The 27,520-nt window shown below is 59.6% G+C and overlaps 10 protein-coding genes and 2 non-coding genes across 12 annotated transcripts; 9 read left to right on the top strand and 3 right to left on the bottom strand.

The window, feature by feature from the left end:
• Positions 1 to 305: 305 nt before the first annotated feature.
• Positions 306 to 1,831, top strand: CPR2_2 (Peptidyl-prolyl cis-trans isomerase B; the record flags this gene model as incomplete). The annotated part of the gene is made up of 7 exons (XM_028623220.1): positions 306 to 413; positions 463 to 527; positions 614 to 846; positions 930 to 967; positions 1,136 to 1,294; positions 1,344 to 1,382; positions 1,598 to 1,831. 7 exons carry the CDS (start codon positions 306 to 308, stop codon positions 1,829 to 1,831), a joined length of 876 nt encoding a protein of 291 aa, XP_028476153.1.
• A 1,370-nt stretch (positions 1,832 to 3,201) lies between these two features.
• EHS24_007885 (uncharacterized protein) lies at positions 3,202 to 5,270 on the top strand (the record flags this gene model as incomplete). The annotated part of the gene is made up of 2 exons (XM_028623221.1): positions 3,202 to 3,615; positions 3,915 to 5,270. 2 exons carry the CDS (start codon positions 3,202 to 3,204, stop codon positions 5,268 to 5,270), a joined length of 1,770 nt encoding a protein of 589 aa, XP_028476154.1.
• A 682-nt stretch (positions 5,271 to 5,952) lies between these two features.
• Positions 5,953 to 7,041, top strand: EHS24_007886 (uncharacterized protein; the record flags this gene model as incomplete). Its single annotated transcript, XM_028623222.1, has 1 exon — positions 5,953 to 7,041. One exon carries the CDS (start codon positions 5,953 to 5,955, stop codon positions 7,039 to 7,041), a length of 1,089 nt encoding a protein of 362 aa, XP_028476155.1.
• A 472-nt stretch (positions 7,042 to 7,513) lies between these two features.
• EHS24_007887 lies at positions 7,514 to 7,609 on the top strand. The gene has a single exon. It is a non-coding gene; the product is annotated as a tRNA-Ser (tRNA).
• Positions 7,610 to 7,987: 378 nt separating this feature from the next.
• On the top strand, positions 7,988 to 9,331 carry EHS24_007888 (uncharacterized protein; the record flags this gene model as incomplete). Its single annotated transcript, XM_028623223.1, has 5 exons — positions 7,988 to 8,014; positions 8,073 to 8,128; positions 8,251 to 8,281; positions 8,332 to 8,442; positions 8,618 to 9,331. 5 exons carry the CDS (start codon positions 7,988 to 7,990, stop codon positions 9,329 to 9,331), a joined length of 939 nt encoding a protein of 312 aa, XP_028476156.1.
• A 934-nt stretch (positions 9,332 to 10,265) lies between these two features.
• Positions 10,266 to 12,143, top strand: EHS24_007889 (uncharacterized protein; the record flags this gene model as incomplete). The annotated part of the gene is made up of 5 exons (XM_028623224.1): positions 10,266 to 10,579; positions 10,637 to 11,147; positions 11,192 to 11,655; positions 11,707 to 11,856; positions 11,909 to 12,143. 5 exons carry the CDS (start codon positions 10,266 to 10,268, stop codon positions 12,141 to 12,143), a joined length of 1,674 nt encoding a protein of 557 aa, XP_028476157.1.
• Positions 12,144 to 12,329: 186 nt separating this feature from the next.
• On the top strand, positions 12,330 to 12,431 carry EHS24_007890. The gene has a single exon. It is a non-coding gene; the product is annotated as a tRNA-Glu (tRNA).
• Positions 12,432 to 14,337: 1,906 nt separating this feature from the next.
• On the top strand, positions 14,338 to 15,723 carry EHS24_007891 (uncharacterized protein; the record flags this gene model as incomplete). The annotated part of the gene is made up of 2 exons (XM_028623225.1): positions 14,338 to 14,684; positions 14,739 to 15,723. 2 exons carry the CDS (start codon positions 14,338 to 14,340, stop codon positions 15,721 to 15,723), a joined length of 1,332 nt encoding a protein of 443 aa, XP_028476158.1.
• Positions 15,724 to 16,325: 602 nt separating this feature from the next.
• On the top strand, positions 16,326 to 18,620 carry EHS24_007892 (uncharacterized protein; the record flags this gene model as incomplete). Its single annotated transcript, XM_028623226.1, has 1 exon — positions 16,326 to 18,620. One exon carries the CDS (start codon positions 16,326 to 16,328, stop codon positions 18,618 to 18,620), a length of 2,295 nt encoding a protein of 764 aa, XP_028476159.1.
• A 483-nt stretch (positions 18,621 to 19,103) lies between these two features.
• Positions 19,104 to 20,859, bottom strand: EHS24_007893 (uncharacterized protein; the record flags this gene model as incomplete). The annotated part of the gene is made up of 3 exons (XM_028623227.1): positions 19,104 to 19,750; positions 19,821 to 20,110; positions 20,252 to 20,859. 3 exons carry the CDS (start codon positions 20,857 to 20,859, stop codon positions 19,104 to 19,106), a joined length of 1,545 nt encoding a protein of 514 aa, XP_028476160.1.
• Positions 20,860 to 22,370: 1,511 nt separating this feature from the next.
• GDA1 (Guanosine-diphosphatase) lies at positions 22,371 to 24,368 on the bottom strand (the record flags this gene model as incomplete). Its single annotated transcript, XM_028623228.1, has 1 exon — positions 22,371 to 24,368. One exon carries the CDS (start codon positions 24,366 to 24,368, stop codon positions 22,371 to 22,373), a length of 1,998 nt encoding a protein of 665 aa, XP_028476161.1.
• A 915-nt stretch (positions 24,369 to 25,283) lies between these two features.
• GAL1 (galactokinase) lies at positions 25,284 to 27,154 on the bottom strand (the record flags this gene model as incomplete). Its single annotated transcript, XM_028623229.1, has 5 exons — positions 25,284 to 26,207; positions 26,276 to 26,416; positions 26,491 to 26,781; positions 26,823 to 26,943; positions 27,078 to 27,154. The coding sequence occupies 5 exons, from the start codon at positions 27,152 to 27,154 to the stop codon at positions 25,284 to 25,286; spliced, it is 1,554 nt and encodes a 517-aa protein (XP_028476162.1).
• Positions 27,155 to 27,520: the final 366 nt, after the last annotated feature.

Below are 27,520 nucleotides of genomic sequence, written 5' to 3' on the forward strand. Positions count from 1 at the left end.
TTGTAGGGGTGGGTGCCAGTGGGACGGGATATGCGGAGAGAGAACAGAGGATTGTTGACGGCAAAAGGTCCCATGGAAATCAATATGACTGCATCCCACCCGTGGCGTCGCTCGACGCGTCGAGCGTGTGGCGGCGCGCGTGCCTGTCTCTGGTAGGCGTGCAAAAACGCGCCACGTCGTCTCCAGCCGGGTATTTTGCTCCCGCATACGCGCGTAATGGGTCATTCGGCTTCCACTCCATCCCGCCTGCCACGACTTGGCTCTGCTTGCTCCATCGCTCCATCGACATCCAGCACACCGGCACCATGGCGCGCATCTCGTTCTTCCCCCTCCTCGCGGCACTCATCGCCGTCGTTGCCCTTTTCCTCGCCGCCCCGGCGCAGGCTGCCAAGGGCCCCGTCATCACCAACAAGGTGGGTAGCCCTCTTCCAGTGAAGGTGATGTGACTGACCCACAATGCAGGTGTACTTTGACATCGAGCACGGTGGCAAGCCCCTCGGCCGTGTCGTGATGGGTCTTTACGGCAAGTGCGTAGAAAGGCGGTGGATCGGCTGGAACGCAGAGTGCTAGCCGCTCCAGCTAGCAATTCCTCGCCGAAAGCTGACACTTCCAGGACCGTCCCCAAGACCGTTGAGAACTTCCGTGCTCTCTGCACCGGCAAGAAGGAGGACGGCGAGGAGCTTGGTTTCGGTTACGCTGGCTCGAGCTTCCACCGTGTCATCAAGGACTTTATGATCCAGGGCGGTGACTTCACTGAGGGCAACGGCCGTGGCGGCAAGTCGATCTACGGCGCCAAGTTCCCCGACGAGAACTTCAAGCTCAAGCACACTGGCCCCGGCACTCTCTGTAAGTTGCGAAACGGTGGTGGATGTTATGGCATCCGTGCAACCGTAACGTGAATAACACGCGTACTCGTGCTGACGCGACAGCGATGGCCAACGCCGGCAAGGACACCAACGGCTCCCAGGTGAGTATCCGAGGCGGAGCATGGAGCGGTCCAATGTGGATGTGTCTTGCTACGGACAGCGATGGCTGTTACGAGCGCAGTCCTTTGGTGACGTAGTTGTCAACAACAGGACTCCAACGGCTCCCCTTCAATTCCCACTTTGAAGGAGCCCCATCTGACAAGCCACAGTTCTTCATCTGCACCGTCAAGACCTCGTGGCTCGACGGCCGCCACGTCGTCTTCGGTACCGTCCTCGAGGGCATGGACATTGTTCACGCTATCGAGAACGTTCCCAAGGGCGGCCAGGACCGTCCCTCCCAGGACGTTACCATTGCTGCTTCGGGCGAGGTGAGTAACGCTGAAGCTTTCACATAACATGAGCTGACTTTATTTCCAGCTCCCCATTGAGCACGACGTCGACGAGGAGGGCAACCAGGTACCCTTCCGCATTGAGCTTTAGTGAAAGACATCAGTTTCTGATACCTCATCTTTACATGCACAATCCCGTCCTCAAAACTCGTACCCCTCTACCCACACGCATTTCACTCCCCGTGGCTCGTGGCTGCACAAACCAAATAAACACCCTCCTTGTTACTCTGACCCTTCAAACACCGCCGAAAACACCACAAACACAACTCTTCTTGGACGCAGGTTGACCCCGAGGCCGCTGACGACGACGTTGTCCCCAGCATCGACTCGGCCGCCGAGGCCGCCGTCGAGTCGTACCCCACCATCTCCAAGCCGTCCAACTACCTCATCTTCTTTGCCGTCTTTGTCGTCGCCCCCGTTGGCGTGTACGTCTACTTCCGTAAGGGAGGCAAGGAGAAGGTCCAGGTGATGCTGGAGAAGCAGGGGTACGCCAAGGTGTCCCCTATTCCCCTTTAGATTCAGGGATATTGTCTCCTGTTAGAGGTCGATGCAGGGTGATTGCAACCGGCCAACAGGGCTCGCAGCAACATTCGGGGAACCAGAAGAAACAGCATGGCCGAAGTTAGTTTGCCGTGGGCTTGTTGACATGGATGTTCCACAATGATGTCAGTTGTAGCTATATCCTCATGTCCAGAACATCGGCACTCGTAAGTGGTGCCCACCTACGCAGTTCGCAGGTCGCAGAGATTACAGAGATGTGGCGGCCGAGAGTGCAGGTTCAGATCACCACGCGATTGCCGCGGTGGGCGGCAAAACTGGTCGCCCCCGGCGTCCTAATTCATGTTGCTAAAGTCTTTTTTTTTTTTTTTTTTTCAGAAAAGTTGGCATGTGCCACGCTGCCGCGCCGAGCTGCGCCGGCGGCGGGTCCGTGCCCGCCAGACTGCGCGCGAGCGATGACAGTGAGTCACTTCGTGAATTCGTGAGCCGTTACGGCCGTGACGACCTGTCTGTCGCGCATCTCCGAACCGGCCACGCTGGTGCGCCCGAAGGTGCTGCGATGGAGGGAGGCGCAACGAGCAAGGGCGTGGGCTGTGAGCGGTGCAGCCACAGCATATGGGTACGCCGAGGGTGGCCGAGGGTGGCCGAGGGGGACCTATGTGTCCCCGCCAGCGCAGTTCTATTGTTGACGTGAGTCGACACTCGGCACCGGCGGCGGGTTGCACATGGGCTGACCAAGATCGACGACCAGCGCAGACCGATGTTAATGCCTCGTTCGGCACCTTTTGTCAGCCCTGAGAACGTGCCCATTATAGCCACGGGGCCACGGGTTAACGAAACGATCCTCATCGGCGTCTAATGTGATTAGGATAACAATATTGGATCCAAACACACCTGCAGCATTCCACAAATCCACACATCGTCAGCAACTGCGCAGCGGGGCTGGCGGGGCTGTTTGCCGCATATTATTTGCTCCCTTGGCTCCTCTGCTCCCAGGCCCTCAGACAGGACGAGCTGTTCGAAGATGTGCCCGCCAGCTGAGTTGCCCCGCCCCCCGCGGCCCCCGTGTCGCTAGGCTCTACTACATAAAGGTGGTGCTGCTCTTCTTTCTACATTTTTCTGTTTCCCTTCTCGTTCCTCACACTACTGCATTATATCACAGACCACCGTCGCCAATCGCATCCGGGGCGGCTCTGCATTTTGAACCCCCCAGACTCGGCTGCATCGGCTGTTCGTTTGCTCCTGGGCACCACCGTCCAGCCACCCCTATCCGATATTTACACTTTGTCTCTTTCCTATCGCCGTCTCTTTCACCTTTCTCCCACACCACCACACTCGTTTCCTTCTCAACCCGACCAGCAGCCTCGCCTGCCCGGCCTCGTTCCACCATGACGCAGGGCAACACCAACCCCGCTTCGCAGCCCGTCTCGCCTCCGGTCGCTCCCGCTCCACGCCCCTCCCAGAGCAGCAACCACGGCCACCACAACGACCTCGAAAAGGTCACCACCAACAAATCGTACCGCTCTCAGCGCTCCTTCAGGTCCGAACGCACCGCTGCCGACGGCACACCGGCGTACGAGGGTGGTATCCCCCCCGAGCGTGTCGCTTCGGTCCGGTCCCACATGTCCATGCCCGTTGTGTCCCTGTTCGGCGGTGTCGCACCTAGTGGCCTGGACGCCGAGGAGGGTCTCGTTCCCGTCCGTTCTAGGGAGGAAGAATTTGATCGCGAGCTGGCAAGGGAGGAGAAGGGTCCCGACCCCTGGGCAGTCAAGTTTGAAGCTGGCGAGCAGATCAATCCCAAGGTGAGTAACAGAAACAGCCGCACAAAAATGGTGGTGGAGCGGGTGGAGTCGTTGTGCTTGTGCTCGTGCTTTTGTGCTCGTGTCCAGCCAGCCTGTGCCCAAGCACTGCTCTCCTGAGCGCCTTGGCTGCGGTCGTGCCGACCGTGCCGGTCGCTCCACCCACACAGGGCGTGTCAATCCCAGCCGCCACGGCCGGGCGTACGCCGGACGTTGTGCCCCGGGGTGGCGTTCATGACGTCCTTGGCCTCTGGAGAGTCTGGTGTCTCAACCGCTGAACGACACTGACTTGCCGCCCCCAGAATTGGTCCACCAAATTCCGCTGGTATCTAACCGGCCTCGGCGGTCTCCTCGTCCTCAACTCGACCTTTGCCTCTTCGGCGCCTTCCGGTGTGACGGCGAGCGTCATGAAGGAATTCAATATCAGCACTGAAGTTGCTATTCTGTGCATCTCGCTCTTCGTCGCCGGATACTGTCTTGGTCCTCTACTGTGGGGCCCTCTGTCTGAGACATACGGTCGTCGTCCCATCTTCATTGGCGCCTTCATTGTCTATGTCGGCATGCAGGTGGGCTGTGCGCTCGCACCCAACGTCGGTGCACTCCTCGCCTTCCGTTTCTTGGGCGGAACCTTCGCCGCCGCACCCTTGACCAACTCTGGTGCCCTCCTCGCCGATATCTGGGACGGCGACCACCGTGGCCAGGCAATGGCTCTTTTTGGTCTTGCTCCCTTTGCCGGTCCCTCGATCGGTCCCATCGTCTCGGGCTTTATCGAGGTGGCAGGTGTCGACTGGCGCTGGGTCTACTGGATCTTGACCATGTTCGCGGGCGCGTGCTTTTTCCTCATCATCTTCACCCTTCCCGAGACGTACGCGCCGATTATCCTTGCCAAGAAGGCCAAGCGCCTGCGCAAGGAAACCGGCGAGGACCGCTGGTATGCCCCCATTGAGCGCAAGCAGACCGATTTCAGGACCCGTCTCAACGACATTGTCTTCAAGCCCTTTATCATGCTCGCCCTCGAGCCCATGCTCCTCGTCACTACCATCTACATGTCGTTCGTGTACGGCGTCGTCTACCTCCTCTTCGAGGCCTACCCTTTCGTGTTCGTCGACATTCACCACTTCAACACTGGCGAGAACGGTCTGGCCTTCCTTGGATTCTTCTCGGGCGGTGCGATCTGCACTCTCTTCTACATGACCGTCATTGAGACTCGCTACCAGAAACACTGCAAGGCAATTGCACCCGAAAGTCCCGCCCCCGAGAAGCGTCTCGAACTGTGTATCATCTGTGGCTGGGCGCTCGCCATCGCCATGTTCTGGTTTGGCTGGACCGCGTACCCTGACATTCACTGGATCTCGCCCGTCATCGCCGGCGGCTTCATCGGTATTGGTGTGCTCGGCATGTTTGTGTCCCTCTTCAACTACATTATCGACGTATACCTCTGGTCCGCGGCATCTGCGCTGGCGGCTTCGACCGTTTGTCGCTCGAGTTTCGGTGCCGGCTTCCCCCTGTTTGCAAACCAGCTCTATGAGCGCTTGGGCGTCCACTGGGCCTCGTCTCTCCTGGGCTTTATCGCACTCATCCTCGCCCCCGTGCCGCTCCTCTTGATGAAGTATGGCCCCTACCTGAGGTCAAAGTCGAGGTTCGTTCCCGTGGTCTGATCGACTCGATCTTCGGATTACACATGTGCGGCTTCACTTCTCCTCGCGCCGCCGCTTCCCTTGCTCGTACCGACAATCAGGCTCGCATTTCCACTACTCCAACCAAAACCCAAACAGCGCCACCATCATCCTACCCCCATACATATTTTTATCTTTTACAGCAGTGTAGCAGTACCGTATTTCAATCGTCGGAACTAGACTTATAGTGCATGCCATGCAATATATCCTCTCATTGCCTTGACGAGAACCTCCGTGTGGTCAGTTGAGCAGGCAAACCCAGGAGAGGGCGGTGTGGGGCGCGATCATGCGAAGTTGCTGAAGCTGCAATGTGACAATTTGCGTGTGTGTGTGTGTGTGTGTGGCGAGTTGTCGTGTGTCCCACGCTTGCATGCGGTCATAAATCCCACGGATTGAGGCGCAGCTTATCCTTACATCACTCATCATACTTGCTTTCCCATCAGTACTTCTCTTTCTCCCACTCTCTCATTGATCACTCCCCGCCCTCCTTCAACCCTTCTTCGTCACTACCCTTCAAAAAACATCTTCATCCCTGTCACGGCGCCAGTACACTCTCGTAGCTTCCTCCCTCCTTCCAGCCCACACGGCCGCCACCCTCCCCCGGCAACGACATTCGTACAATCAACACTTGAGCGTAAGACTCCGGTGGTCTAGGCACATCAAGATGGCTCCATCGCCACCCATTGGGGCGAATGAGACCGAGGTCGTCACCCAGCCAGGCGACACCACTGTTGAACGTCCAACCGTCGCAATCGACCGCGCCTTCTTCCCCGAGATCTTTGAAGACATCTTTGCGTACTCAAGCAAGGAGGCATTGTTCGCGCTTCGGCGTTCGTGTCGCGACCTCTTCGAACGAGTGAACGCCATCTTTGACCCCTATCACATCAACTTACGCATGTACTGCCAGGACGACACCTCCCGTCATGTCTTGTATATCCACGACACCTACAATTATCTCTTATTTGGCAAACACGGCAGCCCCCCGGAAAGTTGGATCAAGGTCCTGTCACTCAGACAGGAGCGGGACGACTATTGTCTTGACGAGTACAATTTTGAAGGGAGCACCATGAAAGTCGAGTTTCTTACCCTGCCTCAGCGGCTAACCAATCTCGAAGTGGTCCGCATTCTGCCTAACTTTGGCGGGAATCTGTTTAACCACCTGCCCTACTTCAATCTTGAGCAAATCAGTGAAGTCTATGCTGCTGCTCCCACGTACATTGTCTTTACTGGAGACGATGGTCTGCGCCTTCCGAAATCCCGCAACAGGTCCAGCGCCCTCAAGACGAAGAATCTCGTCATCAACATCGGAGGGTGGTATGGCCATATCGACGACCAGTGGCTCTCCCCTGATCTCATTTGGCCGAACCTCTCCGAGGTCGTTTTGTTCTTTGACTCTGAACTCGACACGTCTGAAACCGATCTGTGCGTGTCACTCTTGACCGCACGCCCAGTCAAGAACATTCGCTACACCGTCGTGGGCCTTGAGGATGCGCGTCAAGAGTACGGCTCCCAGGACGACGATGATAATTGGAAGTCAGCTCTGCTGGCTCGTATCCGCATCAAGCTCAACTTGGCGATTGCGGCCATCCCGCAGCAAACGAAAGATAAATGGACCAAGGCAATCAGGAAGGGCATGGATACCGAGAAAATTCTTGGCCGTGTGACAGTCCTGTCCAAATCCGAGTACCGTTCGAAGGTTGGGAAGAACTTCTACAGGCTCGTGACAGAGGAATATTGGACGCCAGTGGAGTGAGGGTGGGGAGAGAGAGGTAAGGAGTTAGGGTGGGGAGACAGAAGCGATACAGAGGGGGGAGGAGAAGGGAGAGGGGAGAGGAGAGAGGGAGAGAGGAGAAGAGGGGAAAGGAGAAGCGAGCTCCCGACGACTTTTACATATGATTAAATTGAACACATGTAGCGAAACACAAGTAAGCCGTAGTACTGTACATATTTCCTTAACGCAGATCCATCACCTTACAGTACAGTACAACCTTAGCATTCCAGTCCTGGACGAGGGCAGGTGTTACCAATGTCAAACCTTTACGGGTTTCTCGGGCGGTGTCTCCTGGACAGCAATTTGACTACACCTTGTCGTTCAACTCACCTTCATGCCTAGCACAGTGCGTTCTCTTCTCCACCCAGGGTGAAGGTGAACCAAGCTGTCCAAGTTGTTCAAACGCAAAGGCAGTTATAAAGTGGAACACCTGAAAATTTTCATCATCCTCCTAGACGACTTCCCGTAGTGGTTATCGGGTTACCTTGCTATTGGTGTGTTCAATCAGGTAATGTGCTTGCACTCGAGAGTTCGAATCTCTCAGTCGTCGTTGCTTGATAGCAGCGTCCATCTCTTTTGCTCTCTGCGTCGAACGAGCTGTTGAAAGCGAGTTGAAGGTCGGAAGGTGTTGATTGGGAATTTCGGTGGATTAAAGTTGATTTTAAATTTCTATATCCGACCTGCCATCTATATCCGCCCGTTAAACCGATTAGAATTGGCTCTCTAATATCGTGCCTGTCGGATCTGGGGTCTCCAGTGACCTCCACGCGCGTCCCGTTGTCGCGTCAGAGCGCCCGTACTGACTGACGCAAAGGGGTTTGTCTCTCTTGTCTGTCCCGTCTCTCTCTTGTTGTCTTTTCGTACACTCTCATCGCTATCCGCGTGCCTCTCTGTACCCCCCCCCCACGTCTCTCCTGCATCGACAGCCATGGCCCCGCCGCCCGTCACCATCTACGTGAGTGCACAGCTGCGGAAGGTTGCAGGTCCCATGTCGCTTGCGCTAATCTCGCCAGGTGACCAGCCTCACCAGCCAGCCAAAGGTGCGCAAGCACATCCAGCTACTGCACAGGTATGTCGCTCTTGAAAGTGAATGAGCAGGTGATGGCCCGGCTCTCGTACGGAGCCTGTAAGAGCCAAGGTGCCATCACCAGTCCCTCCACCTTGCCGCTGCCCAGTTCGCTGACATACCAGTGCTCTGTCTGGTCTCGAGATTCCCTACGAGGTACATTACTTGCTACTCTGCCAACACAAATCTGGATACTGACAGCACAGGCCTTTGACCTTGCAATTGACGAGGACGCTAAGCGGCGATGGCAGCGTGCCAAGCCGCTCGGAATGGTCGTTGGTCTGCCAGGATACCTCGTCGGTGGGGAGTGGCACGGAGTGAGTCAATTTGAAGGTGGTAGAGGAGGAAGTGGCCAGCATGGAGTTGCTTTGCGGTTGCGTGTGAACACCGCCACAGATGGTCATGCGCGCTGGACCGCTGGGCATCCAGTTGCTTGACCCTTCCGTCCCCTTTTGTATGAGGCAACTGGCAACGAGCCCAACTGACTCACAGACCATGGACGAGTTTGAAGAGGCTGTCGAGATGGGCACTCTCGAGTCCTTCCTGAAGCAGGACACCGACCACGCCGACGCAAGCATGACCATTGGCGAGGCCGAGCTGGACCGTCTCATGCGGGAGATGACAGATGCCGACCTGGATCAGCTCGTCGGCGACCTGACCATTGACGACATCGACCCTGCTGCCGTCAAGGAGGCTGTCAAGGAGGACCCTGTGGTCCCCAAGGCTGCCGCTGTCGAGGAACCAAGCAAGGCCGCCGCTGTCGAGCCTGTGGCTCCCGTGAAGGCTGTCGAGCCTGTCGTTGCCGTCGAGGAGTCTGTCAAGCTTCCCGCCGCCGAGCCCGAGGCTCCCGTCAAGGAGTCAGCAGCCACCGAGACCCAGTCCGCCTCCACAGGCATCCTCGGTACCGCTACCGCCGCCGTGACAATTGCGGCGACGACCGCGGTCGCTACTGTGAGCGAGACTGCTTCGAGTGTGGCCGACGCTGCCAAAAGCCTCGTCGCGGAGCCCGAGGGCGTGACTGCGAAGCGCGCAGACGTTGTGGCCGAGGACAAGGAGGAGGAGAAGGAGGCTTCCCCGGTCGCGACCAAGACCGAGGAGAAGGAGGCTGCTCCCCTGACGGCGGAGGCGTCGCTCGACGATGTAATTGACAAGACGCTCGCCAAGGAGGCAGTCGAGGCAGAGCAGAAGAAGGAGAAGGACGAGTAGAGCAGTGCACTTATTGATATGGATATGATTTTACAGCACGGTAGTCGGGGGCTATTCACTGCCTGCAAGCCACAAAGTAGCAAGTGTTGCACTTTGCACGTTACTGGCCCATAGGCCTCCGGGAGCAGAGACAAGAACAACTGGTGGCAGCCACGATCCCCATCATTCCCCCGCGCCCTACCTGAACCGGTCTCTCAATTACCGCGTGCAAGCGATACTACCTGTCTCACACGTCCCTCCCTTCCCCGACGACCTCATGAGAATGTTATTATGAGTACAGACTCCATCGCTGTCGGTTGGTGAGGGGGAGTGTTTCCGTGTCAGCGGAGGACATGAGAAGGGTCCGTCACATTGTTCCGTCTCCGGTCTGAAAATGCGGTATGACAGAAATTCAGTCGTCAGCACCATAACCATATGCAACAGCAGTACCAGTGTACCAGTGTAGCGGTTACATGCGAGCCAGCCGCTCGTGTGAAGTGTGACGCAGTGAGAGACAGGCTGAGAGATCTAAGAAGGCGCATTGGGTCATTTCTTTCAGAAGATCCGTTCCCCACCGGCGTCCGAAGCCAGCGCCCGTGAACGACCACTTGCCGCCGCCACTTGCACCCACAAGGGATCTTGTTCTCCGCATTGGACGTGGGATATGATGGAGAGGTGTTGACAAGAGAGGACAGGACGCGTCGGCGAGCGCCGACAACATGTACCGTATTATCGTGGGGGAATATCGGTTGCACCGGTTAAACTGTGCGGGGAACCGGGAACCGGCAGGCCCATTATCCGCGCCGGGGGGGCGGCGCCGGGCCCTCCTCGTATGCTTCGTCGTCTGACAGCCCCGAGAGGAGGCGTTGAACAGTACAAGATCTTGACAAGTGCTATCTTGCATCGCGCTCCACTCTCTCATTCCTCGACCGTCTCCCTAATACCTTCAGCAACAATGACGGGCCACATCTACGAGTCAATGTTCCCCACCCCGTTCATTCCACAGGTGGGGCTGTTCGATTTCATCTTCCCCTCCGCGCCGGGTGTGTCGACGTCCAAGGAGTTCCCCGAGACCCACCCGGCGTTTATCGACGGCGTCACTGGCGAGGTGCTCTTCCGCGGAGAACTCCACGACCGCGCTCTTCGCCTGAAGACCGGTTACAAGGAGCTCCTTCACCTGAAGCGCGGCGACACGGTCTGTGTTTGGGGCAGCAACTCGATTGAGTGGATCTTTGCTGTCTACGGTGCCATGGCTGCCGGTCTTGTCGCGTCACTGGCAAACGCTGCATAGTGAGTTGGGGTAGAAGCGCCGTAACTGACAAGCAGCGCCCCCCACGAGCTTGCACACCAGTACAACAACTCTGGTTCGTCGGCCATGTTTGTCGCCCTTGAGAACCTTGCGGGCTTTGAGCAGGCCCGCGCTGAGCTTGAGCGTCCTCTGGAGGACAACCGTGTCATCCTCTTGTGCAAGCCCGAGCACAAGCCCAAGGGCACCAAGTACCACTGCATCTTTGAGATTCTCTCGGAGCGCGCCGAGGAGGCCGAGCACTTTGACGGTACCGAGTGCTACGAGACCCAGTTCCTGTGCTACTCGTCCGGCACCACTGGTCTGCCCAAGGGTGTGATGACGACCCACAACAACATGGTCTCGCAGATGTGCACTTCCCACATTTGTCTCGACCCCATGTCATCTGAAACGGACGCCCTCCTCGGTTTCCTGCCCATGTCGCACGCGTTCGGCCTCATGGCCATCCTCCTCCAGCCCCTCACCCAGGGTGTACCAGCCGTCATCCTCCCTCGGTTCGACGAGCTTAAGGCTCTGGCCGCCATCGAGAAGGTGAGCTAGCAGGCGCGCCGTTTGCACAAACTGACACTTCACAGTACAAGGTCACCCGTGCTCTCTTCGTCCCCCCCGTCGTCCTTCTTTTCATCCACTCGCAGAACACGCCCAAGTTCAACATCACCTCGCTCAAGTCCGTGTTCAGTGGTGCGGCTCCTCTCAGCCCCGAGCTCATGGCGGCCTTCCACAAGCGCTACCCGCATGCCACTGTCACTCAGGGCTACGGCATGACCGAGACCTCGCCTGGCGCCCTCCAGGCGCGTAGCGAGGACTCGCGAGCCGGCCACAGCGGTGTCGGCGTCCTCCTCCCGGGCTACCAGGCTCGTCTGGTCATGGAAGATGGCCGCGACGCTCACCCAGGAGAGCGTGGCGAGCTCTGGCTCCGTTCGTCTTCTATCATGAAGGGATACCACGCAAACCCTGAGGCGACCGCCAAGACCATGGCTCCTGGCGGCTGGCTCAAGACTGGTGACGTCGCGGTTGTCGACGAGAACAACCGTTTCGCGTAAGTTGGTTGTAGCTGTGCCTTGTGGAACATTCAGCTAACACCAACCAGTATCGTTGACCGTGTCAAGGAGCTCATCAAGTACAAGGGCTTCCAGGTGGCCCCCGCTGAGCTCGAGGCCCTGCTCCTCCAGCAGCCCAAGGTCATTGACGCCGGCGTCGTTGGCGTGTATGACGAGTCGCAGGCGACTGAGCTTCCTCGGTGAGTCGCACCTTTGTCCCTGCCTTGAAACGACGCTCACCCTCTTGCCCAGCGGCTACATTGTCGCCAACCCTTCGCTCGGCATCAAAACCGACGCCGACAAGGCAAAGCTGTCCAAGGAGGTCGCCGCTTGGGTCGCCGGTCGTGTCGCCCCGCACAAGCGCCTTGTGGGTGGTGTCATCATCATTGACGCTGTGCCCAAGTCCCCCTCGGGCAAGATCCTCCGCAACATTCTGCGCAAGCAGGCCCAGCAGGAGTTTGAGAGCTCCGCCAAGGCCAAGCTCTAGACGCTCGACGACTTGTCGGAGAATAGGCTTTGACCATCGAGTTTAATGATCGTGGGGGGTGGGTATAGGGGTCCGTTAGACGTCCATGTGAGCCAAAAATGCAGTATATCAGTTGTCCATCAAGGAAAATCAGCTCGTTGGGACTCGCAACGCTCGTGAGGGCACGCCAGAGAGGTCTACATCGTCTCTTCGCTAGTATATCGGTTAGTATAACCGCCTCTCAATAGGGAGTCTTCCTAATACATAGGAACATCGCGGTAGAGCAGGGTTCAACTCCCTGGCGGAGAAGCAGCGCCTGTACAGGTGCTTTGTTTTTGCCAGTCGACGCAGGAGAGCCATAGGGAGCGTGTGCTGGGGTGTTATCCTCGCCCGTTGCCGTATGGTGAAGTACTGGACTGAAGAACGGGGCATTTCGTCGTGGATCGTCGGAGGAGGTTTGTAATTTCAGTAGCTGTGGCGGTTTGTCAACTGTAAAAGCTGCCGGCGGCTAGTGGCCTCAGCAGCCAGCAGACGCCCTGTTTCCATGTGTATGGGCACACGTATTGTACTCGGCGCCATGGGTGCCCGTACAAACCTGCAAGTCGAGGTGCTACCAAGACTGTCGCCGCGCGGCAGTCAACCAAAGTTCGGAAGCGGTAGGTGGTCGGAGGCGTTGGGCTTGGGACATGGTTCCCGACAAGTGGCGCGATGTCCACCGATCACCATGACCTCTTGTGCTACGTTGACCATTCCAGCGGAATAGAGGGGTCCAGAACACCCCATTGCACCTCCCCAGCTCACAGTGTGCTACAAGGTGGGTCTTCTGAGCCTGTTGCAGCTCCAAAGTGGTGTCAAGGAAGGTTGGCGAACGCGCCTCTGAAACGTGCCTTTAGGTAAAGGTACACGGAACTTCAGTGACATGGCCTCCACATTTCACTTGCTGGACATGTAGATGGTGCCATCGCTGTGACACGAGTGCGGGTGTAGAGGAGGAAGAAGAGGTTGGTCCTCAGAGACATCAGAGGCCGGGACAGACCACGCGACACGACAGTGGTTGGCCGGTTGACCAGATTACGTCGTGGGTAGTGACAACCAACTGTTTCGTCATCGCAACTGTTTCACGTCTGAAAGCAAGCGCATGGCGGCCCACATGTACAGACTAACCACAAACTTGGTTTGTGCACCTTTCCACTAAGTGTGCACGCGCACACTTCGCTCTGCAGCTAGCTCTGCACCTCACTCATCATACTCTACGGGCTGCAGTCTGCAGGGTGAGTGCTTTTAGCGTGCAATATGAGGCCCTGGGTCGTTGTTGGCCATGGCAGGTGTGAATGTCTTGGCCTGGTCAACGAGAGCAAGAAGAGTGCAACAATGGACAGCCCTCGCCCCAGCCTGGACCTTCCGGCGCGTCTCTTGTGATTCTTGTGCATGTCCTGAAACGCACCCCAGAGTGTCTCGACGGGTTCTCGTGTTCGGGAGGACGACACTCTGAATGTGACCCGGGACGGAGGGACCTGGTACAGCATAATAAAATTGGGGGGCTCCTGAAATCTCGACGCGTCGCGTCGTTCCGACGTTTAATCAGCTCCTGAATGTGCAGCCTCTCCGTGTCGTCTGTGGTTCCACAGCCGTTAGGTGATGGAGAGGACCGGGAAACAAGAGGAACAGAGGCCAGAGGCACGTAATCCAGAGCGCGTGAAAGTCAGGATCTCTGACGGACGCGCTCGTGAAGCAGGTAAAGTTGTCGCAAGCGTTTTGTCCTCAAAAGCCAACGATGCACGCCGCGTCATACCATCGCCACGCTTTCGGCCTGCGGATAGGCCCCCCAGGTACTGGTACTAGGTCACTAGAGAAGCATTAGCGCACAAAAGTCCAGCCACGCCATTGTGTGCGCGCGTGTGCACGCTGATGCAGCTGTGTGCCCTGCCCGCTGCCTGCAAGGTGCATGGAGCACGGATGAGGAGGGTGAGAGTATGCAGTTGTTTTGTGCCTTCTTTGTGGGATCGATCCCTACCCCAGTGCCGTGATCAATGCCGTTGACCCGCGGCAGTGGGGGATAGTTTGCATATAAGACCTCGCACGTCTGATCAGACCCCTGCGTCTTCCATCACTACCACTTTGTCCATTCTACCAACACCAACGGCTTCGCTTCTGTCTGCATATTCGACGTTCTCACCCTCGACACGGTCACAACCGCCATTGATCTCGGCTCACGATGCACGCTGCCACACTCCTCCTCGCCCTGGTCGCGACAGTGGTGGCTGTTCCCTCCCCGATCGCTCCGGCCACAGGATCAAACGACCTCGACTCACGGGCACTCTACAGCTCTCTCACGTCGCGTGGTCGTGGGCCAGTCACCCTCAAGTTGAGCCGACAGGAGCCGTCGGCAACGGTCAGCCGCCGTGACCTGTTGCAAAACGAGCTTGACCACGCTGCCCGCAAGTACCTTCCCTTCCTTAGTGCGGAGAAGCGTGCCGCAGCCGAGAACCACCTTGCCAAGCGCACAGTTCCCCTCACCAACTGGGCCCGTGACCTGCAGTACAATGTGGCTATTGAGATCGGGTAAGCCCCAGACGCCGTCATTGATCGTCCAGTGTGGCTGACTTGTCGTCTCAGAACCCCTCGTCAGACGTTCAACGTCGTGTGTGACACTGGTTCGCCCGACCTGTGGGTTATGGCCGCCAGCTGCCAGAGCGAGGCGTGCAGCGACATGACAACGTTCGACCCCAGTGCGTCCTCAAGCTACGCCAATGTCAACCAGACCTTGTACATTGGCTATGGCAGCGGGAATGTCTCCGGCCAATACGGCAAGGACATTGTGGCGCTCGATTCGTCCACCTACTTTCCTCAAGAGTTTGGTCTCGGCATCGACGTCAGCGTCCCCAACTTCTCCAAGCGCAACACGCAAGGTATCCTCGGCCTGTCATGGCCGGTGGCGGGCCACCCCGACCCCTTCTGGTACAACCTCTTCCAGGACGGCAACTTTGACGAAAACGTGTTTGGAATCTACCTCAAGCGCTCGAGCCTGTCGGCGTCGTCGAACAGCTCTGACGCCAACGGCGGCGAGATCACTATTGGCGGTACCGACTCGGCCGTGTACACGGGGGACTTTAACACCATCCCGCTCCAGAACGTGAACGAGACGTTCTGGAACATCCCGCTCGACAGCGTGTCCATCAACGGCGCTGCGATCAGCATGAACGGCTCCAAGTCCATGATCGACTCGGGCACCTCGCTCATCTACACCTCGCAGAGCAACGCCGACGAGTTCTATTCGCACATCAACGGTTCCACCATCCAGGACAATGCGTTTGTGTTCCCGTGCAACTCGACCCACGCGGCCTCGTTCACCTTTGGCGGTGTCGAGTACCCCGTCTTCCCTTACGACATGACCCCCCTTGTCAACGGCGACCTGTGCTACGGCGCCGTGCAGGTCACGTCTCTCCCCTTTGACACCCAGTGGGTCTTTGGCGACGCGTTCATGAAGAACGTGTACACCAAGTTTGTCATGAACCCGCCCGCCGTGGCGTTGGCCAAGCTCGCGGACGACGCCAACATCAAGGTCAACAATGCTCGTTGCGGGAGGCCCTTGACTCGCTAGAGGTCTAGATAGAAACAGCATCTTTACCTCTGGAGGACATTTGCTGGAACCTTAGTGTACAATACAGTTGTGAACGCCCACCCCCACCCTCTTTATTAGCCCATATGAACATTGCCACAGTCGAGCTGGGCCATTTGCTACTTGCTACTTGACTACTTCCCGATTGACCCCAGCAAGGAATATCGTGGTTTGTTTGCGGCATGCGGTATTCACAAAACCCTTTGTGGTCCGGGCGACATGAACACCTATTAACCCCAATACAGTCGCGTTTGTCGTCCCCATGGCCCCATGGTTGTTCGACGTCGTCTCCCTTGCGCCAGATGGCGACAATCGGAGTCCTCCGTGACATCATTTTTCGGATCCGACGACAGCTTTCCCGACTTACAATCGCCCGGCTCCGAAAAGGTGTTGTTGGTGGTGATCCCCCCTCCTTCTCTTCATACGATATATCTCTCAACAGCTGCTGCAGCAATGCATTAACAGACACGACCACGACATCACTCTAGCTGACATTACGAAGCCACGCATACGATACGACCGACAGTTTTCTCATCACGACCTATCCACCACTCCCCCACCCCCACCCACTGTCATCCGTCACGATGGTCTCGCTCGACACGATCCTTGCCGTGGCCCCGCGCGACGCGCGCGAGGTCATCGAAGAGGACGACGACACGCGCGCATACCTCGCAACCGTCATTGAGGGCAAGACGGCCGCCGACGCGAAGCGTGCCATTGCGCCGTTTCTCGGCATGAGCACCAAGGCGCTCGACGCCATGTTTGCGCGTTTGGAGCTGGACGAGGCCGGCGCAGGCGATGTGAATGGCAGCAGCGACGCTCCCCCGACCCATGCAGTCAACGGCGTCAAAGGGTCGCCTCCAAGCCCGACGGAGGGCACCAAGAAGCTGCCCGCGGCGCCGACCGTGACGGCATACTCGCAGCAGTCGCGCTTCCATTCCGCTACCGTTACGACGTTGTCCAAGGACGTCGATCTCCGCGACGTCAACCTCACCATCGGCGAGCGCGAGTTGCTTGTCGATACCCGCCTGTGGCTCAAGGCCGGGACACATTACGGCCTCGTTGGGCGGAACGGGTGCGGCAAGTCGACGCTGCTGGGTGTGCTGGGCGACCATTCGCTGGTCGGCTTTCCGCCCAACTTGCGTACACTCTATGTCCAACAGCTGGACGTGGAGGAGACGGACGCCAGTGTGCTTGATGAAGTCCTCGCGGCCGACACTGAGCGCCAAAAGCGCGTCGACAACGTTCGTGCCATCGAGGCGGCCCTAGCCGAGGATGGCCAGCCGGCACTGTCGGCCGCGATTGACGGCTACGTCTCGCGTATTGCCGGCGAGCGCGTGAGCGCTGCCCAAAAGACGGCGACGCTGCGGTCCGGAAAGCGCGGCAAGATTGCGCGTGGAGCGGCGCTCAAGGCCGAGCAGACCATGCTCGCTGCGGTGCGCACCGAGGTTGGCGCGGGCGGCGACACCCCGCGTCCCGACACTGAAGTGGCGGCTACGATCCTCGAAAAGGTCTATGCCGAGCTGGACGAGATGGGTGCACACAGCGCCGAGGCGCGTGCGCGGTCCATCCTCACGTCTCTGGACGTGAGCGAGCGCATGCAGGACGGGCCCGTGACTGCGCTGTCTGGTGGCTGGCGTATGCGCGTGGCACTCGCAAAAGCCATGTTTGTGCAGCCCGACATTCTCCTGCTCGACGAGTGTACCAACCACTTGGACCTGGCCGCCATTGCCTGGCTGCAGTCGTACCTCGTGTCTCTCGAGGACGTGACGATTGTGTGTGTGTCGCACGACCGCGACTTTCTCAACGCCGTGTCCGAGGAAATCATCCGCCTCAAGGACACGCAGCTGTCGTACCACCCGGGCAACTATGACGAGTACGAGGAGGCCCAGGACGAGCTGCGCAAGAAGAAGCTCCGCCAGCACGAGGCGCTCGAGAAGCGGAGGGAACACGTCCAAAAGTCGATTGAAAAGTTCAAGCAGCACGCGCGGTCGAGCAACGACGACAAGGTGCTGGGCCAAGTGGCGTCGCGGCAAAAGAAGCTCGAGCGCATGGTCGGCATCGACAAGACCGAGGACGGCAAGCGGTTCAAGGTGTCGTACTGGGCCGGCTTCCACACCGGTGTGCGACCCGAGCTCGAGCTCATCAAGAGCGAAAAGGAAGTGGACCTCAAGATCCCCGATCCCGAGCCCCTGCGTACCGCCGGCCCGCTTGTGACGCTCACCTCGGCGTCGTTTTCGTACAAGGGCAGCAAGCACCGTGTGCTCAAGTCTGTGTCTCTTGCCTTGTCGCCGGGCGTCCATGTAGCCATCCTCGGCCTGAACGGCTGTGGCAAGTCGACCCTCGTGGGTATCATGGCGGGCACGCTGGCCCCGACACACGGGCACGTCAACCGTGCACCCAACCTCCGCATCGGACACTATACGCAGCACTATGTCGACTCGCTGTCGTCCATCGCCGACAGCGCGCTCGCGCTGCTGGCCACGCAGATCCGCGACGCGGCGCCGCCCCACCTGGACGCACCCGAGCCCAAGGAGGGCGACCTGCGCAAGTGGCTCGGCAGCTTTGAGCTGTCGGGCGCACTCGCCACCCGCCCGGTGCATACCCTCAGCGGAGGCCAGCGTGCGCGCGTCGCCCTCGCCCTCATCCTGCACTCGCAGCCACACCTCTTGCTCCTCGACGAAGTCACAAACCATCTGGACATGTACGCCGTCCAGGGCTTGGTCGCGGCGCTGACAGTGTGGACGGGCACGAGCGTCCTCATCACCCACGACAGACACTTTGTGCGCGAGACGGCAGACGAAGTGTATCTCCTCGAGGGCGGCCGGCTCACCCGCCTCGAGGAAGGTGTGGACGAGTATGTCGCGCGGTTTGATTAGTGCCTGTGCCTGTGCTGTGCTGTGTAGTAACAGACGGCTTAATTTCTGCATCCAGCAGGTCATTAACACTGCATAGAAAGAGAAAAAGAGACACTGTATCCTATCGCTTCAACTGCATGTATCATGTATGGGTGTCACACACAGTTTTCTCTTTTGTGTCTCGCCAGCTGGACCCGCCACTAACGAACCGACAAAAACTCACACGGGCATGGCTACTGACTCTGGGGCTACGGAATATACTTATACTTCAAATCTGCTCATTGACGACTCTGAGAAAAACAATAAACTTGGCCCACGGTGGTCAACATGTGCTCGCGGGGGATAGAGAGACGACCCTGCCGTCGGGAATAGTGAATAAATAGATGGGAATGGGGCGAATGGGGGAATGGGCGGTGTTCGTGTCTGGGTGGGGTATGTTGCGCGTGTGGCTCTGGGTCGCTCGCTCGCCGCTTTTCGAAAGAGGGGGGTGGCTCGCGCTCACGCTCACAAACCGGGCCTCACGCCACGGGCGGACAACAGCCTCTCTGTCCTGAAGCGCTCGTACACGACCTCGCGCGTCGTTGTCCTCAGCCACTCGGCCGCGCTGACGACCGCATCACGCACGGCCGGCAGGTCGCTGTGTGCGGCGTCGGCGGCGTCGGCACGTCCCCAGCGGAACGCGCGGGTGAAGCCCGGTCCGGGCTCGGGCGCGAACACGGCGTAGGGCACATCCGTCTTGTCTGCCGCGCTGGGCGGCTCGGACAGGTCGTCGAGCATGTCCTCGGCCTCGGTGTCGACGCTGGCGGAGAGGACGCCCCATGCGCCGAGGGGTTCGCGGCCAAAGACCGTGGCGAGGTCGCGGACGACGGCGGCACGCGCGGCTGCGAGCTCGTTGGACGTGAGGGCGTCGGCGTGCGTGAGGACCGGGAGGACGTTGGCTCGTGCCGAGAACCGCCGGATGGCCTCAATGTCGTCGACGGGCAGACGCGCCTCGACGTCGGCCACGTCGGGCTCGAGCAGGTCAGAGTCGGGGCGCGTAGGCGGGGTGTGGACCGCGACCTTGTCGGCGGGTGGCTCGGCAATGGTGTCCCAGTCAATCTCGACAGGCGCGGTCGGGCACAGCACGGTCCGAGCATCAATCACATAGACGACTGTAAAAGAAGCCTTGTCAGCACACTGTGGCGAGGACAACACGAGGCAACGCATACACGGGCCACTTACCGAGATGCACCAGGTCGCCGCCATCGGCCTTGCGTCTGATCACTTTGCTCTCCTCGGCGAGCTGCTTGGCGAGGCGGTCTTCGACGATGCCAAGAAGCGAATTGAGCGCGCGTCCACGTGTGGCAGGACCGTTGCCTGCGGCAGGAAGACCGGGCGTGTCGAGGAGGACAACCGTGCGGCGCTCGCTGGCCGCCGTCACCGTGTGCCTCAGGACACTGGCCGTTGGGCCCATACGGCCGTTCATGCGCGTAGCATCCGGGTCGAGGACGCCCGTGAGAGCGTCGATAAAGCTGATAGCAAGTCAGTCGTTGTACAATCAAAGTTTAGGGATTAGGGAAAACGGGTGTGGCGGTATGTAGGTGGACGTGGCGTGAGATCGCCACACACACACGACCTCGCACCCAACTTTACTCGTCTTCCCCACTACTCACCTTGTCTTGCCGCTACCGCTGGGACCGGCGACGACGACAGTCAGCGACGCCGCCTTCCTTCCCTTTCCGCGCGCGCGCGACACGGGCATGGTCGGGAGCGGCACGACGTTGTTGGGCGAGAACGGCCGGTGGAAATCGGGCGAGCCGCCGTTCGTGTCTCGCACTTTGGACGGCACACGGCCAGCACGGAGCGCAGCGCCGGGGCTGGGAGGGTTTGCGCCGGGGATGGCCATCGGCAGAGCCCCCTGCGACGCGCCGCTGGGAATCCTGCTTGCGCGCCACGCGTTCTCGTTACCGCCATACTGCGCTTGGTACGCTGCGGCTGCGTGCGCCGGCATGCTTGCGCGGTTGCCAGGCATGCCCGGCCCAGCGCGGGGCGTGACTGCAAACTGGTTGTAGCTGCCGTGCTGGGAGTGTCCTCCACCGGCCTGTGCGGCTGCGCGGGCCTGAGCTTGAGCCGCTGCAGCGATTTCGGGAGGCAGGTTGGCCCATGCTGACGGGTCGATGAGCGGGACAGTGAGGTCGGGGAGGCTGAGAGCCGCGAGCGACGGCGCTACCTCGGGCTCACGCCGCGGGGGTGGGGGCTTGCGCAGTAGGGAAATGGGCATCGCCGGCGATGCTGCTTGTTGCTGTTATTGTCGTGGTTTGTTGTTGTTGTTACCGCAGAAGAGGTTGGTCGTGAAGGGCGTTGCGTTGGGGGGGCAAGGAGGGTGGGTTGCGTTTAGAATGTAACGTGGCTTCTGGCTAGCAGGAAAGGAAGGTGAAGAGAGGTAGGAGGTGTGTGTGCCAGCGACCAGAGCTGTGACAATTGTGTGAGAACGAGCGAGGACGAACAAGGGCGAAATGAGAATGGGAATGAGAATGTGTGAGTGAGAGAGTGGATGGATGAAACAGCAGCTTGGCGGTGTGAGTGCCGTGTGGTGTGTGTGTGTGTATCTGTGCTTGGCCTGGTGTCATCGTCGTCTCTCTCTCCCCCTTGCCAACAGACCCCCCCGGTGGAACACGAGCGATACCGTAACAGGATGCGTTGGGTGTGGTGGCGCGGGTCCCGCGCGTCCCGAAGCTGCGTGAGCGCGTGAGCTGGCCAGTCGCGCGCATATGACCCGCGGTCTGTCGTGTGGCCTGCCTGGCAACCACCCAACTGGTATGCGGTATGGGCGTCCACTTTTGCTCGATGCAGAACGGGGGTGCTCTGGAGGAACGCAGGGGCCGCCGTGAGAGACGCAGGACAGTGTGGAGCAGAACGTGCCGGTGGTGGCCCGGTGCAGCGAAAGGTGGGAATCGCCGTCGTCGTCGTACAGTGCGTGCGTGCGCTGGCCTGTGTGGGGTGTACGGTGAGACACAGTTAGTACACTGCGCTGCGCACTCGCGCACCTGCAAAGACGTGGATGGGCTCGTGCGGGGAAAAGCCAGGAGGAGCGTGCGGATGCACGGAGGTCCCGAGCAAGGACGAAGGGGGAGGAACAGAAAGAGGCCACCAGCGGAATGAGTTGGGGGGGGAGGGGGGGGAAGTCGCCTGGCTCACGCTTCGACGCTCGCTGCTCGACGACTGCGTTGTTGACGCTGACGCGCTAACCCCCCGCGCTCACGGTGCCATTACAGGCACCGGCGCGCAATCTCGTTTCAGACACGCAAGCCATAGAGAACCCTTCGGGACACCCCCAACCCACCGGGACAAGCAAAAGGCCCACACCCTACCATCGTACCCGCCATGGCCAGCGTGTCGCTCCCTGTTCCCCGTCGTCCCCGCCCTGTCCACAAACCTGGACCAGGTGGGCCTCCCCCTAGCGCGTCGGGTCCAAAACCTGGGCTGTGCCGTACCGACGTCGTGTCTCAAGTGGGTTCTGTGGCGTGTGTCTGGACTGGACTGGACTCGACCCACCCACCATGTCCACTACACGCGCTGTGCACGCCTCCTTTCCTTTTTCCCTCAAAGTGTGCATGTCTATAGGTATATCAAAGAGTGTAGAAAATGAAAAGATGGCAAAGATGCTATAAAGAGCGGCAATGTAGCCTTGACTTGCTACTAATAGTGTTGTGTAAAAAAAAACACTGTCTGCGCAACGTCCCTGATGCTTTTGTGCGGGTGAAGGGGGAGATGCCGTTGCTTGGCTTGGGCTTAGGCAAGACACTTGAGGTCGGCCTTCTCCACGAGTGCCAGACCGGCACCGAGGGCCCAGCCGAGCTCAACGCCCTTGATCTTCTTCTCGACGAGCAGGTCACGGTCGTCGTGCAGCTCGTAGCCGAGCGAGAGGAGCGCGTTCATAAACGTCAGGTCGAGGCAGTACTCGGGGCGGCCCTCGAGCTCCTCGAGCGCGTTGGTGTTGCCGGCCCAGCGGGTGCGCCAGACGGTCTCGCCGGCACACACGTCGCGCGCGAGCTTGCCGAGGGTGCCCAGCGTCAGCTCGCCGGGCGCGCCAACGTCCAGGAGGGGAGCGATGCGGTCGGTAAAGTACGACAGGGCGAGGACCTTGCCGCCCTTGAACGTGTCGATGAGGGCAGGCTGGTAGACGCCGTTGAACGAGCAGGGCTCCACCTGGCAGATGGCGTCCTTGGCAATGGCGAGCTCGACGACACGGTTGCACGCGTCAAAGCCGCCGTTGGCACCGGTCATGGTGACCTTGACCTTGGTACGTCCGGGAGGGTCAAGCTCGACCTCCTCGGTGGTGCCGCGCGACAGACAGGGGTTGCCAATGTACGTGTCGGGCGTCAGAGCGTCCCACTCCTCGTCATCCTTGTTCATACTCCAGGTAAAGCCGACAATGTTGTGGATCGAGCGGCGGGCGCGCATAAGACCATAGTTGAGGTGCGAGTGCTGGTAGAGGGTAAAGTTCTTGCCGCCAAACCAGAGCGAGAACTTGTGGTCACCCTCGGCGAGCTTTTGCTCAGAGTCGGCAGGGAAGCGGGGCTCAAAGACAATCTGGGTCGAAGCGCCACCGAGGTCCATGACGGCAATGGTGTCCTGGGTCTTGACACCCTCGCCAATCTTGTTGAGCAGGTAGTTGGCAGTGATCCAGGCGTAGACACCCTCGTTCTTGCCCTCCATAATCTCAACAGACTCGGCGCCGCCAATGGTGTAGTGGTAGTTGGTCTTGAGGTGGTTGCGGCACTCGTCAAGGATGGCAGTCGACTCGACCTCGCCAAGAAGACGGAGACCGGCGGTGGCCTTGACCTCGACAGGGGTACAGCCGCGCAGCGACTCGGGGACGACGCGGTTGGCCTCCTCCATCAGGGGGTCGAGCGACTTGGCGGCGCCCGTGGGGTCGCCGGCGTACGACGAGAGTCCTGGGCGGATGGCATTGAAGGTCTCGTACTCGAGCTGGGGGGAGGGACCACAGTTGTTAAACTTGTAGACGTGGATACGCGAACCGGTCGAGCCAGCGTCGATGGTAAGCGCGTACTGGACGAGGGGCTTGCCCTCAAAGGGCGTGGTGCAGTAGATGGTCGAGGCCGGGTTGACGTCCGTCTCAAACGACGTGGGGTGGCCAGCAGGAGGGTCATCGGGGAGCGTGTCGTCCTCGGGGTCCTCAGCAACAGGCTTGTCAGCTGAGGCAGTCGCCTCGGGCTTGGTGTACTCGCCAGTGAACGGGTGGTCGTCGTCAACGGGGAGGATACCAATACGGTCGGGGCCGTCGGGCGTCTCGTCGTCATATGTCGGGTTGAACGGTGGCGACTTGAACCCTTCGTCCAGAGCAGGAGGGTTGTCCGTCGAGGGAGTGTACACGTCGGGAGACACCTCGGCCTGGTCGCGGTTCATGAACACGTATCCCGCACCAGTGACGAGGACGACGGCCGTGCCGAGGAGAATATACCGCTTCCACATGGGCAGGCCGCCGCCGGAGCGACGGCGCTGGCCAGCGTTGGCCGACGAGGTCGGCAAGGGGGTGTACTTGCGCTGCGAGAACATTGTCTCAGGTGTTGAAGGGGATGTGGAGGGAGAGGACGCGGTCGAGGATGAGCGACGGGCGCGACGGCGAAGGGTAGCGGCGGCAAAAACGATACCACGGGGTGGGGAGTCCTCTGGAGATTGGGAAATCGGGGAAGGCGAGCGCGAGGGAGACGCACAAGCGGTCGAGAGGGAGACGGAGGAGGGGAGAGATGACTGGGGCTCGGCCATGCACTGCTTCGAGCCGGACGGGGGCTGGTGGTGAGAGGTGCTGAGAAGGGGGAGGGTTAGGACAAGGAAAGAGAAGGACAGAGGCAGAGCGAGATAACGTCGACGTGTGATGGCGGACCTGTTGGCGTGGCTTCCAAAGCGTCCAGCGGCCAGCGGCAAACGCCAGCGCAGCACGAAATGTGTGCCCACTTGGCCGTTGCTGTTGTATCACGCCGTTCTCGCCGAGAGTGCACCGAGCTAAGTGCGCGAGCACACCGCTCCGGGCCGACAAAGCGCGGGAAATGTAACACTCACGGTCTGCCTCTCAAGGGGGGAGATTTTCGAGGTCGGGAGAACGCCTGCGAAAAAAACGAGTGTGAAGGAGATGACAAAAGGTCAAAAGAGTACAAGGGGAGAGAAGTGGTCGTCGACAAGGACAGACCCAGACGATAGGCCAACCCAACTTGTGACTGTCTTGCGCGTTTGGCTCCCGCTTCACGTCCCGTCTCTCTTGTCTCTCCCTGGTGTCTGCGCTGATCGCCCGCCTGCGCGCGCCAGTGCCAGTGCCAAACGCGCGTCCACGCCACCCACCCAGCACAGCGCACAGCCCCTGGACGCTCACGGCGGTGGGGGGGGGGGGGGGAACGGAGTCTTTTTTTTTTTTTTAGTAAAAAGCACTGCACGGCCCCTGGGGGCCCTGGGCACCATGTCTCATACGCCCAAGAAATATTGGACCGTTTGTTTGTACCGCTGATAAGTGGTGTTGCAACGGGCCACTTGCAACTTGCGAAGTGGATCCGAGATCAATGGCCCAGTGGCCAGTCGCTCCCCTCGTGTAGATAAAATAATGGTAACATGCACTTTGCCCTAAGTGGCCTACAGTCTCTCTCTACCCCACAAGTCACTAAATGTTTCTAACCTCCCTGGCTCCTTCCCCTAGTGGCCGTTGGCGACAGGAGCGTCAACAATGTACACACCAGCACCGACACCGGGCATGGTGGCGAACGCGGCCTCGTCGAGCTCCTCGGCGTTGAGCTTGGCGTAGGACGGGAACTCGGCCTTGACCTTGGCCAGGAAGTCGGGCACCTGGTCAACAGGCAGGAGCGAGATGACGGCGCCACCCCAGCCGCCACCAGTCTGGCGCGAGCCGAGCGAACCGTGCTTGAGGCACAGGTCACGAAGGTGCTCGACCTCGGGAACGGTGCAGTCAAACAGGTCACGGAGCGAGTCGTGCGAGCCGTCGAGCAGCGTGCCGAGCTCGGCGGTACGGGGGTCGGCGGAAGCGGGGCCCGCGGCGGGGTTGGCAGCAATGTCGGCGCACAGCTCCTTGAAGCGGGCGACGCGGAGCGACTCGGCAAACGTGTGCTCGGCGCGCTTGAGCAGGTGGTAGTGGGAAGCGCGGGTGGGGACAAAGTCGAGGTAGGTCTTGGTGAAGGCCTCCTCGGACATGCCAGAGGCCTCGATCATCTCCTCGCGGGTCCAGCCGCGCTCGCCGCGACCGTCCTTGCCGAGAACAGCGGGGAGGGCCTTGAGGGCACGCTCGTACACCTCGACCTCGGATCCCGACTGGGCCCAGAGGTCAAGAGCCTCCTTGAGCCAGATACGCCCCTCCTCGCCGGCCTTGGTCATGCGAGGGGCGTCGATGCCCCACGCGTGCAGGAGCAGACGCGACGCGACAAGGACCTCCACCACACGCAGGTTGTAGCGCTCGGGAGCGCTGTCGGCGAGTGCGTGAGGAGCCAGCGAGTTGGTGATCACAACAGCCAGGCTGGCAGGGAGACGCACGGGGGTCGCCTCGAGGGTGGGGTGGAAGGAGATGTGGAGGAGCGAGCTCTCCTCGCCGAGAGCCGATGCCGATTGCTACACACATGTCAGCCAAACACACACGCACACGAGACTAATTTCATTGAAGAAGGTTGGTTACTCACGTCCATGCCGCCAGTGCGGAGACCCATGCGGTGCTCGCTAGCAATGGCCATCTTGACGACGTCGCCCTTTGTGATGCCCTCGGTGAGGCCGTTGGCAACGAGGAACATGAGGACAGACGAGACAACAAACGCGGCCGAGGACTGGTGTTGTCAGCTGAGGGGTCACTACAAACGTCCAAGCCCAACTCACGCTAAGACCAGCTCCGGGGGGGGACGTTGCCCGAGACGAGGAGGTCGAGGCCGACAGGAGCCTTCTCGCCGGGACCGTCGGGGAAGTAGCGAGCAAGGCACTCGAGGATGGCGACCTTGACGTAGTTCTCCCAGCCACCGCCCTCCTTGGGAGGGATCAGACCGGCGTCCCAGCCCTTCTCCGCCGAGTGGGTGAGGGTGAACTCGCACGGCTTGAAGCTGGGGAGGACGTTGGCGAGGCGGCACTTGCGCTCAGACGACGAAGTGGGGCGGAGAGCGATGATAATGTCCTGCTCAATGGCAGCGGGGAGGACGGGCTGGACGTTAGCTGATTCTCTCGCGCCTAGCGCCAGCTTACGAAAAGCGAGTAGTCGACGTGCTCGCCCAGAATGTTGACACGGCCGGGAGCACGCGCAACAGCGGTGGGCGGCGCACCATAGGCCGTCTCGAACTGCGAGGCCAGGGCGGCCCATCGCGCACTGTGGTATATATCAGCACTGGCCCAGCATAAAAATGGGCGCGTGACCGCTCCCCAACCCCACAGATCAAAAGCGATCTAGAGGCCGGACGTGTCTTCCTCGGGCGTCGAGGTCAACAAGCGCGCTCAACTCACCCTTCGCGGGGCACCGTGTTGGCGGGGTAGATGTCAGCGACGGCGTTGAAGAACGGGACGGGGAGCTGGGCGGCCATCTTGGAGCAGGCAGTGAAACTGGAGAGAACGGGAAGAAGAAGAGGGGGGTACTGTAGCCGGGGGGTCGTTCGAGCCTGTTCTTAAGCCTTGTCCTTGGGTTGGGGCTTGCATGGACACCATATGTTGCCGATCTCCAATCTCTAGTGGATATTCCCGTTCGAATACGTCCACGGCGATCTCGGCCCGCGACCATTCCCGTCCGCTCGCGTGTTTATAGAGGGGGGCCGTTTAATGATTGCGCAAAAAAGCAACAGTCGTGACCAGCTCTCGGAAACAGCCCGGTCATGCCAACCGAGACGGTGACAGCCAGGATGTATGCAGGATATGCGGGGTAATTATGTTTGTTTACAAAAATGGCTTTTAAT

The sequence above is a fragment of the Apiotrichum porosum genome (assembly GCF_003942205.1).
Source record: "Apiotrichum porosum strain DSM 27194 chromosome Unknown scaffold_6, whole genome shotgun sequence".
Classification (NCBI taxonomy): domain Eukaryota; kingdom Fungi; phylum Basidiomycota; class Tremellomycetes; order Trichosporonales; family Trichosporonaceae; genus Apiotrichum; species Apiotrichum porosum.